At 42.0% G+C, this 12,882-nt stretch overlaps 2 protein-coding genes across 4 annotated transcripts in view; one reads left to right on the top strand and one right to left on the bottom strand.

The window, feature by feature from the left end:
* Positions 1-3,220, top strand: part of znf488 (zinc finger protein 488) — a 33,444-nt gene extending 30,224 nt beyond the window's left edge. For 2 of the 3 annotated variants that reach the window (XM_077494498.1, XM_077494497.1), the window contains 3 exons: positions 102-321; positions 383-611; positions 1,651-3,220. In XM_077494498.1, the coding sequence (XP_077350624.1) occupies positions 102-321; positions 383-611; positions 1,651-2,723 (1,522 nt within the window). In that variant the 3' untranslated portion in view covers positions 2,724-3,220. The remainder of the gene's footprint in view (positions 1-101; positions 322-382; positions 612-1,650) is intronic. The other variant, XM_077494496.1, reaches the window with a different exon arrangement.
* Positions 3,221-4,978: 1,758 nt separating this feature from the next.
* gdf10a (growth differentiation factor 10a) lies at positions 4,979-11,612 on the bottom strand. The gene is made up of 3 exons (XM_077496271.1): positions 11,087-11,612; positions 7,117-8,237; positions 4,979-7,030 (listed from the first exon to the last, which is right to left on the bottom strand). The coding sequence occupies exons 1-3, from the start codon at positions 11,304-11,306 to the stop codon at positions 6,839-6,841; spliced, it is 1,533 nt and encodes a 510-aa protein (XP_077352397.1). The 5' UTR covers positions 11,307-11,612; the 3' UTR covers positions 4,979-6,838.
* Between the last annotated feature and the right edge of the window lie 1,270 nt (positions 11,613-12,882).

Below are 12,882 nucleotides of genomic sequence, written 5' to 3'. Positions count from 1 at the left end.
ATGAGAGGCGCTAATACGAAATGAAAATGAAATACAAATGACCAGAATGTTTTGAATGCATTTTAATCCACTTTGTGAACACCATCATTATTGTTTTGCAGTTTAACGATGGATCACGCCTTCTTTGCTCGGTCCATGTGGCAGGGTGACGGTAAATTCGTGCAGCATCCCGCCGAGCTTCACACCAGCGTGGTGGTGACGCGCAGCATCCCAGCGGGGACCAGCTTTGGTCCGTGTGTGCTCCAACACACTTTTTACGACACCATCGCTTTCATTGCGCAGAAATCCAGTGACAGACGAGCCAAACCCTGCGTGTTCCGGGTGAGTCGGCTTTGAAAATAAACCCAACATATGCAGTGTGCTAAATGAACCTTGCCAACAGGTGGACCCAGAGGCCATGCGTAATTCAGCGTTGGTGCTGTCGTGGCTACGGCTGGTGCAGGCTGCGCGCAACGGAGAGGAGCAGAACACGGAGGCCTTTTTGAAAGGAGGTCAACTCTACGTGCGGACCACCAGGGACGTCCGCCAGGAGGAGGAACTGCTGGTGTGGTACGACCCGGAGCTGTGTCACCTTCTGGGATTCACAGAGACCAGTAGAGGCTCGAGTGAAGGTGAGCCTTAAAAAAAAAAAAAAAAAAAAAGTTTTTAAAATTATTTTAGTCCCAGAAGTTCATTTCTGTTAATCAAACACACAGTAAATTATGTGGTGTAAATTTGACTCCATTTAGAGAGGGAGCAAATAAACTTAGTTTTAAAGTAGGCTAAGATTTGCACTAGGAGGAGAGTAAAATTTAAAAAAAAGAAAAAAGGAAAAGTCACTCAAGGGTTGAGGAACAAACTCACGACCTTCAGCTTGGGAGACTGCACACTACCATCTGAGCTATGCCCCTCCCACTGTTTGCTTTTCTGCAATAGTCCAAAGACTTCGTTTTTGGTCTCTTGGAATTAGGAAGATTCTATGGAATCAGCTGCAGCTGACACGAGCGATAACAGAAAGCAAGAGCTGTGTGGCTCAGGGAGTAGTAGATCGACAAGCTGAAGGTCATGATTTCGTTACTTCCCTTGAGTCACTTTTATTTTTTTCATTTTTTAAATTCTCTTCCAAGTGTCAATATTACTCTCTAAAAATGAGTCTATTTGGTCCCAAAATTAGTCAGATTTACTCTACAGAATTTACTGTGTATCCAGCTTATTTATTGCATGAGATAATTATTATTGCACTTTTCAAGTGTCCAAATACTGCCAATTAGTTGGCTCAACATGCTGCTGCTTTTTTCTTAAGTGCAAAACATATAGCACTTAACTCAGATTATGGTTCCCCTCGAATGTCTGCCTGTGCACTTGGGAATTCATTTTAAGAATTGTTTTTAAATATTGAAATGGTGTCGTCCGCTTACCTTTTGAGCTGCTCTATCTCTACACTCCTGCCTGATGCTTCTGGTCCGTTGACCAACTGCCTCTGGAGGTACCTACTATAGGTCTAAGCACAAGGTCAAAGTCCCACACTTTGGGATGACCTGCCTCTGCACATGAGCAATATGTCTACAGATGCTGTAGTTTTGAAAGTGCCCAATAAGCAGAATTAACCAGATAATTTATATTGTACATTTTAATTGTAATAGTAATACCTTTATATTTGTGTGTTTGCAGAGTTCAAATGTGTCAGGTGTGAGCAGGTGTTCAAGAATGAATACCCCTTCTTGGCTCATTGTCGCTTCCTGTGCAAGCAAATCTCGAGCGACGCATGGAGTCGTGACATTCGTGATCACAAGCACGTGGAAGTCAAGAAGCAGCGGCGTGTAACGGATTTCCACAACATCGCCAGAGATTTGGAACACAAAAAAAGCGACACGGATGACGACTCTCCCTCCGGGAATAAACGGAAATATCAGGAAACCGTTTACCTGAAAGGGAGGAAAACCGTCCTGTTGGAAAAAAATAACATTTCAAATGATGACAACATTACTCAGCTGGCCAAGATCCAGGATGAGGCTGGAGGAGATGCATCTGATGAGCCCCTGAAGGTAAAAGCTGACAGAACCAAAGTGGATCATTTGGGATGTAAAAACGCAACTTTTGGAGAAGAGAGGGAAGCCAAATTGACGCATGTTACACATGACCGGTTGATGGACTCGGAGACAGGAGAGAGCTCTGGCTTGCGCTCGAGCACAGGTAGCGCTTTTTCTTTAGTCCACTCTGGCAATCGAGAACTGAGAAGCGCTTTTTGTAAACCCAGCAAAAGGATCTCTGCGGGCAAACTGTATCACAGTAACCCAACGACGATACCTTCAAGTTGCCTGGAGGAAATGAGAGAGGCCTTCACGCCCAGAACTGTTTCAGGATACAACAACCTGATGGCTCCTAGCATCCTTAGCGGTGACGTTCACACGCTGCCTTCCCCGGTGACGCTAAACGCCGCCTTCCACTACGCATCGGAGCAATGGTCAAGAACCTCTCAGGTCCAGTCCACCTCGACTCTGACAGTCCTCCCGCCCACCTTCACCTCCTTCGGCGTCTCGGTGCAAAACTGGTGCGCCAAGTGCAACCTGTCTTTCCGCATGACCTCTGACCTTGTCTTCCACATGCGCTCCCACCATAAGAAGGAGTTCGCCGCAGAGTCCCAGGTGAGGAGGAGGCGGGAAGAGAAGCTCACCTGCCCCATCTGCCATGAATACTTCAGAGAACGACACCACCTGTCCAGACACATGACGTCACACAACTGACACCTCACTTGCCAGAAGAAAGATAGATGTATTTATCCTTTCAACTTCTCTATTTAATAGGCTTAGAATCCGGGATTCACAATAAGACTTTGATGTTAACAGCGAATGTAGATAGCTGTAATAAAATAGCAGGTCGATACAGCCTTGTCCACTAGGGGGCGGCAGAGGTACATGGACGCTGACCTCAAAGGCGCGTGTCTGTCCTTCAGGCTTGTGTGTTGATAGTCTGATGATGACTTCGTGCCTTAAGCAGCTCAGGATGGGAAATACAAATAGATGGGAGATGTGGAGGACAGCACATGATTGTCACGCATATCTCGAAGCGGTCCTATTGTTATATTATTTATCCATCTGCTTTGTACATGCAATGTGAGTGTTTGCACCTTTACAAATCTAAAATTGTCAACATGAAATAACGTGTTGTGTTTTCTTCTAAGCCTTAGTTTGCGATTTGAACAATAAATAAATTATTGTATCTTTAATAACCACACATATGACAAATTGATTCAATTTCAGAACTTTCACTCTCTCTTTTCCCCCCTTTGAAATTAACATTGCTTTCATTATGTCACACTATTAGGTAGCCTATTCCCACACAAGTGATCTAATACAGATTTGATACAAGCTGTGGGTTCAAATGTTGGCTCTGGCCCTACTGTGTGGAGTTTGCAGCTTCTCTCTCTGTGCTTGTGGAAGATTTATTTATGTTTTTCTTTTCCTCTCACATCCTCAAAGCATTAGGTTAATTGAAGATTTTATTTATTTGTCTGTCTATCCATCTGCACCTACCACCAAATGGGAAAATAGATTAAAATGTTTCCACTATAGCTACACCCCTGAGAACTAATAAAGGGCTGTACCAAAAATGACCTATACTGAAAATATATCAAAAATAACTGTAGCACATCATTTGAAAAAGTGATTTGAAATCAGATGAAGCTGAAATCTTATTTCCGGCCTTAGCAACAGACCAGCTTCTGGGTAGCCCATCTTAACGGTTATTGTTCATCTGCATACGTGAATCAAATCCACACAAGCTCACCATCATTTATTTATAGTTTTTATTTCTTCCGAACTTACATAAGGTTTAGGACAAGTGGACATAAATTTGTACCCAGCAGGTAAATGAGGTATGAAGGATGTTTGCGGCTGAAGGGAAAGTCAGATTCTCCACCCCGTTCAGTGGGTCTTTATAATGTGAGATGTAAAACATTTTTGAATGCATGGTTAGTCCTCACTGATTTGCTTACCACAACACTGGGAAAGGTTGATTATCCAGCCATGGAGTTTATTACCCTTTTTGCTAAATGTAAATTGCTCACAGATGCTTTTAATAATGAAGTTCAGTTAGACATTAAAGCCTCGCAACCACTGTCAGTATAACTAAAGAAAATCCCACAAACGACTCCAAAAACAGCACTGCTCTTTTAAGTGTACTTGCCATATTCAAACCCCCTCTTCAAGTTTGTTTTAGGAGTAGTTTAAATCTGAATGTTTTTTTCTGTAATAAGCAGCTATTTTCACGTTATTCGGTAAATTATAATTGTAGACTGAGGTTTACGTAATTAAGCAGTCAATCAGCTTCCTCCTAATTTCTCTAAGTTCAGCAACCATGTGAGGAATTAACATTTCAGCCCAGACAGAAAATCCTTTGTGGTCCAACAATGGCTTTATTTCACTTTTGTTAATTGAGCAGTCATTTTGGGGAAAAACAAATATTTTTTCTTGGTTTCTGGCTTGGCTCATTTCTTCTTGGCGTGTAGATATTGAATTCTGACTGTGGTTTTGTCGACTGGAACTGACTAATGTAAGTACTCTCCTGTGACTCAGATTGTGGTTGACACTGGATTCACGATGTAATAGCAAACTTTAGGTCCAGGCTGGGGATCAATGAGGAAACGAGGGAAAAAAATGTACTCAGATGTGTTATTCTTTTAAGTTTGATTTACGACGACTGTCGTTGCTATCATCGCCGTAATTTAAACACCATTTAAACCCCCAAATTGCATCTTTAAATTAACAGTTTTATAAAGAATTCATATAGAGCTGTAAGGCTTACATTTTCTGTGAGGAACATTTCATGTTACTTTACAATACTATTATATTTATTAATACATACTACTATGTACTATGTTGCAATAATAAAATAACCACTTTTTGATAAAATGCAAACATTTTTATTCCAATATGTTAAAATATATTTTATTTAAAACAACACTGACACAATACTGTGTATAATTTGATCTATACATCATAAAAGGACACTTACGAATACTGTACATCTTTGCATTCTTTTTCTTCCTTGGAATATAAGTACTTGTGCAGTTCGTTGGTATCAGGAGTAAATGTAGACAAGTTATTGAGTTTCTATGAGATTTGTTTTATGGAACTCTTCAATGTTGACTGTTTTTACTGTTCAGTCTTGTATTGAAAACCACAGTAAGTCCTGCAACTCAATATAACAAATATTGAATACAAGATTGTTGTAAAACATTCGACAAAGCGATACGCAACAAACAGTTTTAATGTTGCTGGCAAAACACTGTTCACATATGCGCACACACACCTTCCAAGCGAGCAGAATTGTCTGCAAGTGCTTATGACATGTCTTCTAGAGACAAAATGAGCATCCGCTGTCGCCAAAGACAAACTTCAAAGCATTCCGTTGTTGCAAACAGATGTGCAGCGCAGTGCCAACTTCAGACAGCAAAGTGACCGAACAATCGAGAGGTACTCTCCGTCATTTCATTGAGTCTCAGGCACAACTTACAAACACAAATCCTCAACATTTTCTGCAGTCCTTTGAGGAGAACACTCTTTATTTAGAACTGTAGTGGTGGTGGGGATCCTGCGTTGATAAGAGGAAGTGCCCCACGTTTTGAAGTTCAAGTGGCTGACGTCTTAATTAGCGCAAAACCGGTTTCCTCCATCAACCATTAATCCACATCAGTCACATCATTTAGTGGACAACAGACGTTGGAGCCTTTGGTGGGGGCAATAATAGGTCAAGAGGCTGGGGGAAGGGGAAGGTATCTTGAGTGGAATCTTCCTGCCTTTGTAGTCACTTCTTTTTGAACAGTAGTGCCTTTTAGTTTTGTTTTGACAAAATGACCCTGCCCCCACAAACCCAGCATAGAACAAAGAATAACACAGACACAAATATTTTTCAAAAATATATACTAGTGCTGGATTAAATTACTATTTTATTCTACCAGACCTTTTCAGAATTTAAACACATATGTACAATGTAAGCTCTAAAACAGTAGCTTATAGACTCATTACTGGAAAAAATAAAAATATTTTAAAGGTATTATGAGAGGAAATGTGATAAAAAGGATTTCCAGATGTGACCGTTTAACATTTTAAAGACAACCTTAAACATTTCTTGACAATAATATGTTATATGTGAGCTCACTAGTCTCTAAACATGACAATCTGATTAATATAACATTTGTGGAATATGAGTTGTGCAGCAAAATCCAGCCGTTTTTGCCCCCCTCAGGGGGCGACCATTTTGCCACTTGCTGTCGACTGAAGATGACATCACAGTTGCTCAGGGCTCAGGCAATGACCAATCACAGCTTGCTTGTTTTCTTAAGCTAAGCTGTGATTGGCTGTTACCTGAGCAACTGTGATGTCATTTTCACTTGACAGCAAGTGGGCAAGATGGCCGCCTCCTGATATAGATAAAAACTATTTTGTACTAACGCAATATTAGCCAGAACACCGTATTTAGATTAGTGGGGCTGCACAGAACATATTACTGCCAAATTTTTTTTTGGGGGGTGTTGACTTCCTCTTTAAATGTACGGTATAATGCCTTTGTGGCAAAGTGGTAGCATAAATAGATGCCTTGGAATACAGCTGTCCAAAGTACACAAGCATAAATATTGAAATTGGTCCAGAAGTTATTTGTGTGAACATCAGTGTGACACATTGATTCTTTTATGAAAATTTTGTCTCCACCAAAAATGTAGAGATGAGATCAAGCCTTCAGCTTCTCGACAGACAACACCAAGCCAAGAATGACAAAAGTTATTGTTCATTCTCCCTAAGTTTTTTTGATTCACTCTTTCATCACTCTTGTTCTGTCCTTATCCTTCATTGTTTTAATTTCATCTGCAGGAGCAAGACTGAACAGACATATTGGGATAGATCTTGAGCACCAGATCATTTGTATCTTCTTGGTAAAGCACTGCCAGAGGACTCATCCTCTCCGGTACACAGCAAGGCTCTGGAACCCCGGAAATAATCCCGACAGCTCGGACTATGCTTTGGATGGTAGCGTGGTTTGAGGGCTTCACCACCTGGTGATAGTCAGAGAAGAGGTGAAGGATGGGTAATGTCGGCCTAAACAGGACAAAGTAGTCTGATTCAGTGTTTGTGCTCTTACCTTAGGCATTGGGAATTCACATGCGCCTGAGCAGTAGAAGGCGTCAAAGGCCTTGGGTGCGATGATCCACTCGCTCCAGCCAATGTCTGCAAAATCCACTCTGAGGTTCTTTCTGGAGCAGCCAGGGTGCTGAGTGTCTCCCCACTGCTTTCTTCTGGCCTTGCGCATGGTTTCATCATCAAAATTAAAAAAAGACGAGCGGGAGTGATGAGCACTTCCCTTATTGTGTTTCCTTACTTCCTTCATCTCATGTTTCGGCCCTTGCTTTTGACTGGCCACCACTTGGATACGGGTATCTTTGTATCTTTTCACAATTGAGGCTTCAAATTGAGACTTTTCTGATGTTGCTGGAGATTCTCTATCATGTCCTCCTCTTCCTTGCTTACCTTCTTCCTCGTGGCTTTTCCTTTTCTTCTCTTGCTTCCCAGCTTTCAGTTTGGGTTTGAGAGCCGGATACCATGAGTTCTCCCAAAGGTCATCCTTCCTGTATCCATCAGACCTGTAGTCAACCTCGGGCAGCTCATTGTTCTGAATGGATTCTGGGAGAAAAGTTGCTTCCCTCCTCACGCGTCCGTTCAACTGTGGTGAAAAATTGGGTCCGTGCATGAGGTGGGGGGACTGCGAGGGCTCTCCACCCTCATATCTCTGAAGACTTGGGTACACACTGTTAGGTTCTGCCAAGGCTAGGTCATCCGCATATACTAACAGGTAGGCCATTCCGGATTCCTCTGCTCTCCTCTGGTACTGCTGCCCGAAGTCCAACTCCACTGACACGAGGCGATGACCCTTGTCCCTCGCCTGCTTTATGACCTGGGTCACGTCTTTCATCTGCCACACCCCTCTCCTGTGAGGGTGGAAGGTCACATTGCCAAGGAATGACCCGGTTGACCCAGAACTGTCTCCCGACCCTGAGGAGACAGCGTGAAGGAGCAGGCTGACGGGCGTCGTCGTCGTCTGTGTGGCCGAGTTCCGACAGGATGCGCTCTTGAAGCGTTTACAGATCCACGCTTTTTGAGGAAGGAGCCGTCCTAGCAGGAAGTGGAATGTGGCCGTAAGGATGACCTCGGAGTCCTGGAGGGTTGTGAGGTTTAGATGGTACACTGTCCTGAGGTCAGAGGGCACTGCAAAGACAATCCATCAATCAGTACGCACGTCACTGTCAACGCGCCACTTCTTTGCCAGGTCATTTTTGGCTACGTGTTGTTTACTCTGTATTATTTCCTCCCAAGTTACTTATTAAGTTGCTTAATGTTTTGCAGTTCAAAGTTAGTTATTCTCAGTCCTAACCAGGCCTATGTGACAAGTTTACTGTATCACATAACCACTTATTTAGGCGTTTTGCGACTGTATTTCGATCTTAGCAACTAGCATAGCGTCGTCATAACACTACTGACGGTAGTGTGTTGTGTTTTCGCTGCCGTGGAGGTTATGTAGACATGGATGAGCTAACGTTTACCTTTGCGTCATGTTTAGCATTCTAGCTGCAGCTTGTAAGTAGTGGAAGCTTACAAAATAGTGTCCAACAAGGATTCCCCAATACAACCAGTGAGGGAGTACAATTTGGTTATTTTTTGTCACACTGAGCAGTGTGCATGGACGAGATACAAAGACGTAATCAACAGGCCTCACTGATTGGATGGTAGGATCCAAATCTCTACCTTTGTCCAAATTCAAATTCATACCTTACGTTGAATACACCATCTTTAGCGGTCAATCATACATGTCACATAAAAGTTGTTGTTAAACAGAACAGCCTGAATAGTATGCCGGCCCACGAGGCCTGTAAAGCACTGGGGGAAAACCTCACTAACCTCCATTAACGCAATAGTTAAGAATCAGAATTACAGTACACATTTATAGGAAAAAACACTTCTGGAACATACGTATACAATCAAATGAATTTCAGGGAGAATAATGGTTACTGAGTGTGGGCCATGTGATGACATATTCTTACTATATTCTCCAACTATTTCATTGCACGCCACAACAGCTTGCCAGGACCGTCTTTAACCGAGGATACCGTGTCCAATATTCTCATTCTCAATCAATTGGTTGAGGCAATCGGCTGCCCCAAGCTGGAACTTCTACTTTCATGAGTCACCAAATGTCTTTCTCTGTTTCGCTCATTTCTATGTGAAAAGTGGCACCACATACAATTGTGATTTGTCTCCAAATACACATGTAGACAATTTGTATAAAAATAAACAATATCGTACTAGAACATATTGTTTTGCAACATACAGGTGCTTCCATGTTTTTGTTTTAACACGGCCCAAATAAGCTAATATTTGTTTCATACTTTCCATCATCCTGGAAAGTTGGTTTTGGACAGGTTCATTGTGATGGTGAAAAAAAGTGTTTTGCATCAGTATGATGATACAAATCTTTTCCAAAACAGGAATGGAATGGTCCCTTGCAGCAGAACCTTATTTGAACTTCAGTTTTGACTGTAAAAGTTGATAAAACCATGTGAAAATACAGGCGAGATCTGTAAACCGATAACAAATTGTGCTTCACGCAATCTAAAGTGGTGCAATTAAACACGCTCCCTTGTTAAAGCCTGTGTTACATGAGCAGACTGAGTGGCTGCATGGGACGTGCATGCAGAAGCCGCCCTTTAAGAGGAACCAGACTCTGGGGGATGTGGGTGGCAGGGGTGGACGTTGAAGTGGGGAGCGCTCCAGATTCATGATGAACATTAACTTCAACAGCAGACTTATTGTTCATTGTGTAAGAGTTCAGCGGAAGTATGGACTGACTCAGGAGATATACATTACCTCAGATTCAGCCTGCATATGGAAATGCTTACCTCAAGCTTCACTCTAAGCTTTTTTTAATACAGCCTGCAGCCTCTGCCCATGCAGGCACCGCGACACAATCGACTGTTTTAACAGCTCTTTCATTGTGAGAAGTCCCTCACATCTCTCCTTAGATTACACCAGGCCATCGCAGTCAAAATACGCCCCTGTTATGTTACGCTACGTGAGAAGTACACGGGATAAAAATGAGTTATAAAAACAGCATCAGAAGTGCTGTGACTAAGCTCTCCCTTTGGCTCCGTGTCGTGAAGTCACACATGTCCTGGAGCCACAACACAAACACAGAATCCATGACAATGACACTCTTAGGCGCCACTTGCGGTTTGAGCAGACATGAAGTCGGGCATGGCTTGCAGGGTATCACAGGCATTTTTTTTTTTTTTGGTCGGGGGGTAATGGATCGGACCCTCAGCAGCGGGAAGACAGCTGTTGCATCGTCCTAGCATCATTTAAATGCATTCACAGACTGTTCCAAAACAATCACACCTATTTAGAGCACATGGCTGAGTCACGAGCCCCGCTGAGAGCTTGTAACATACACTGCCCGGCTACAAAACTTGGTACACTTAAATTAAGGAGATCCAATGGAAGACTTAAAAAAATAAATAAAATAAAAATAAAAATCTATCGGTATAATTATAACTGTAAAATTAGCTGTGGTTTAGAATGTCACTGCATCATTCTAATATTATTTTTATTTCATTTTTCAGCATGATAACATATTAGAAATATCTCCCAATATGGTTTACCATATCAACTGGAAACTAGTCACAGTAAACACTATTATTATTATTATTATTATTATTATTATTATTATTATTATTATTATTATTATTATTATTATTATTATTACATCTGCTCATGTCTTGGCTCTAATGAAATGATCTGCATGTTATATTAGGTAATTGGCAGCACAGTGTTTATGTGGTTAGCTCATCTGCCTCACAGTTCTGCGGTGGAGTTCAAATGTGGGTTCTGACCTTTTGAGGGGATTCCAAAAACATGCGTTAGTTTCATTTAAGATTGTTGTCCTAAGCTGTTAACGACTGTGAATGGTTGTCTATTTTATCTATTTATCACATATGATGTACCTTTATTTACATGTATTTATTTATGATTTCCTGATATTTATTACATTCACAAATACTCACCCTGGCTTGCTCTGAACCCCCTGGCCGTGTTTCCGTCTTTGAGACGCTGTTCCCTGTTGCATCGCTCGTGCAGTTTAGACATGTGTTGGAGGAGCACGTCCTGGTCCAGTTCACCTGAGGAGGGCGGCCGAGGCAAGCTTGCTCCATGCGCGATCCGAACCGACGCGACACCGAGGAAAAACTTCAAGACTAACAAGAGGGGCAGGTGCGTGGAGAACATCGTCGTGCCTGCCGTTAAAAGTGCTGCAATAGTTAAGGAGGGAAATCCAGAAAGATCGAGGTCGTGAAGGGGGTAAAAAAGTTCAAAATGTGAACTCCAAGTGGTGCGTCAAGACAATAACGTGCATAAAAGTTCCACGCCGTCCTCTCACTTGCTAGTCGCTGCTCAATGAGCCTCCATGTGCACGCTGAATGTGTGAAACCGGTCCAATAGTTCGGGCCGCTACTTTTATTTCCACGTACGTGTGTGTGTGACTATGTATGTGTGAGTTTTGCCGAGCTGCTGACGTACACTCCAATGGGGCTAAAGAGCTCTCTGTTAAGCACTGTGCAACCAGCGGTGGAGGTCATGATGCTGACACCCCGCCCCTCTTCCTCCTCTTTTTCACATGATGATGATGTGTTTTTAGTGTAGTGGTTTGCACAGTCTGGGCTCATTTGTTTAGCAGTGCTCAAGCCTTAAACAAAGCCACTTTTGAACTTTTTTTTTTAATTTTTTTTATTTGGCAATTCCAATATAACATTTCCAGCTCGCCTTATTATTTTCATTTCCAGTAAACTTTTGACAGTCTGTAGTCACACATAATTAGCATCAAAACACCTACAATAATAGTGGCACTGCCCACCCAAGGGCTATTGTCCCGAACAGTCATCATTTGGTGTGAATGTGCGTTTCTTATGTGTAAAATTGCAGTGGGATTAGACTCTTTAAAGGGAATTTCTGTAAATTTGTTCATGGCAAACATTTGCGGTCGTGTTAGTGCTTCCTTTAAACTAACCACAGTTTCGTCCACTTTTTTTTTATTTTTTTTAATTTGTGTGCCAATAAGTTATTTTCAGTTTCTGTGAGTGTCAGCAATGTCTGGAAAATTGTAACGACAATGCTTGTTTTGTGGAAGTGGGGGTCTCCAACAGAGAGGCTGTAACTAGCTGGGCCTCTCGGGTCACCCTCCATCACCACCGCACACACACACAGTCGACTTAAGCAGCACTTTCTTCGCCCCTGAGTATGTGAATGTGAGTGTTTGTGAGAGACTGGAGTTATGGTTGTAGTGTGACAGGAACACAAACATCAGATGCTGTCTCTCTCAAGTCTTCATCAATGATTGATGACTGCTGGTGGTTACTTCAACTTATATGATATTCTGCCATCCTCTCAAAATTAAAGTTGAATTTTTAGGTGTTTATTTGGAAATGATGGAAAGCCTTGCAACAAAATTGCAGCAAAGAGTCCTGACCACCAGTGCATTATGAGCCAAATAAAAATAACACAAAGCATCAAAAGAAAGAAGAGTGGCAAATCTAAATAGGCAGAAAGTATATGCTAATATCCAGAACAACATCAGGATCATGAAAAGAAAAAAAAAAGCCTTTGGGAGTCTTTCAAATTTAAGATAAAGCATTATGCTGACATCATGATTATTGTTTGACCTCTAAGCCTGAATATGTAGGGCGGTCCAAGATTAACGCTGGGCTTTATCTACTTAAGTTTATTGCTCTCGGCATCGTGACTACTGTATGTGGAAAGCAGCTGAGACGAGCGCCATCTAGATAAAAGCAGGATTTCTTCATTTAAC

Source organism: Festucalex cinctus, chromosome 14 (assembly GCF_051991245.1).
Source record: "Festucalex cinctus isolate MCC-2025b chromosome 14, RoL_Fcin_1.0, whole genome shotgun sequence".
Lineage (NCBI taxonomy): Eukaryota > Metazoa > Chordata > Actinopteri > Syngnathiformes > Syngnathidae > Festucalex > Festucalex cinctus.
Note: the sequence above shows the minus strand (reverse complement) of the source record. Positions and strands in the feature narration are given on the sequence as shown.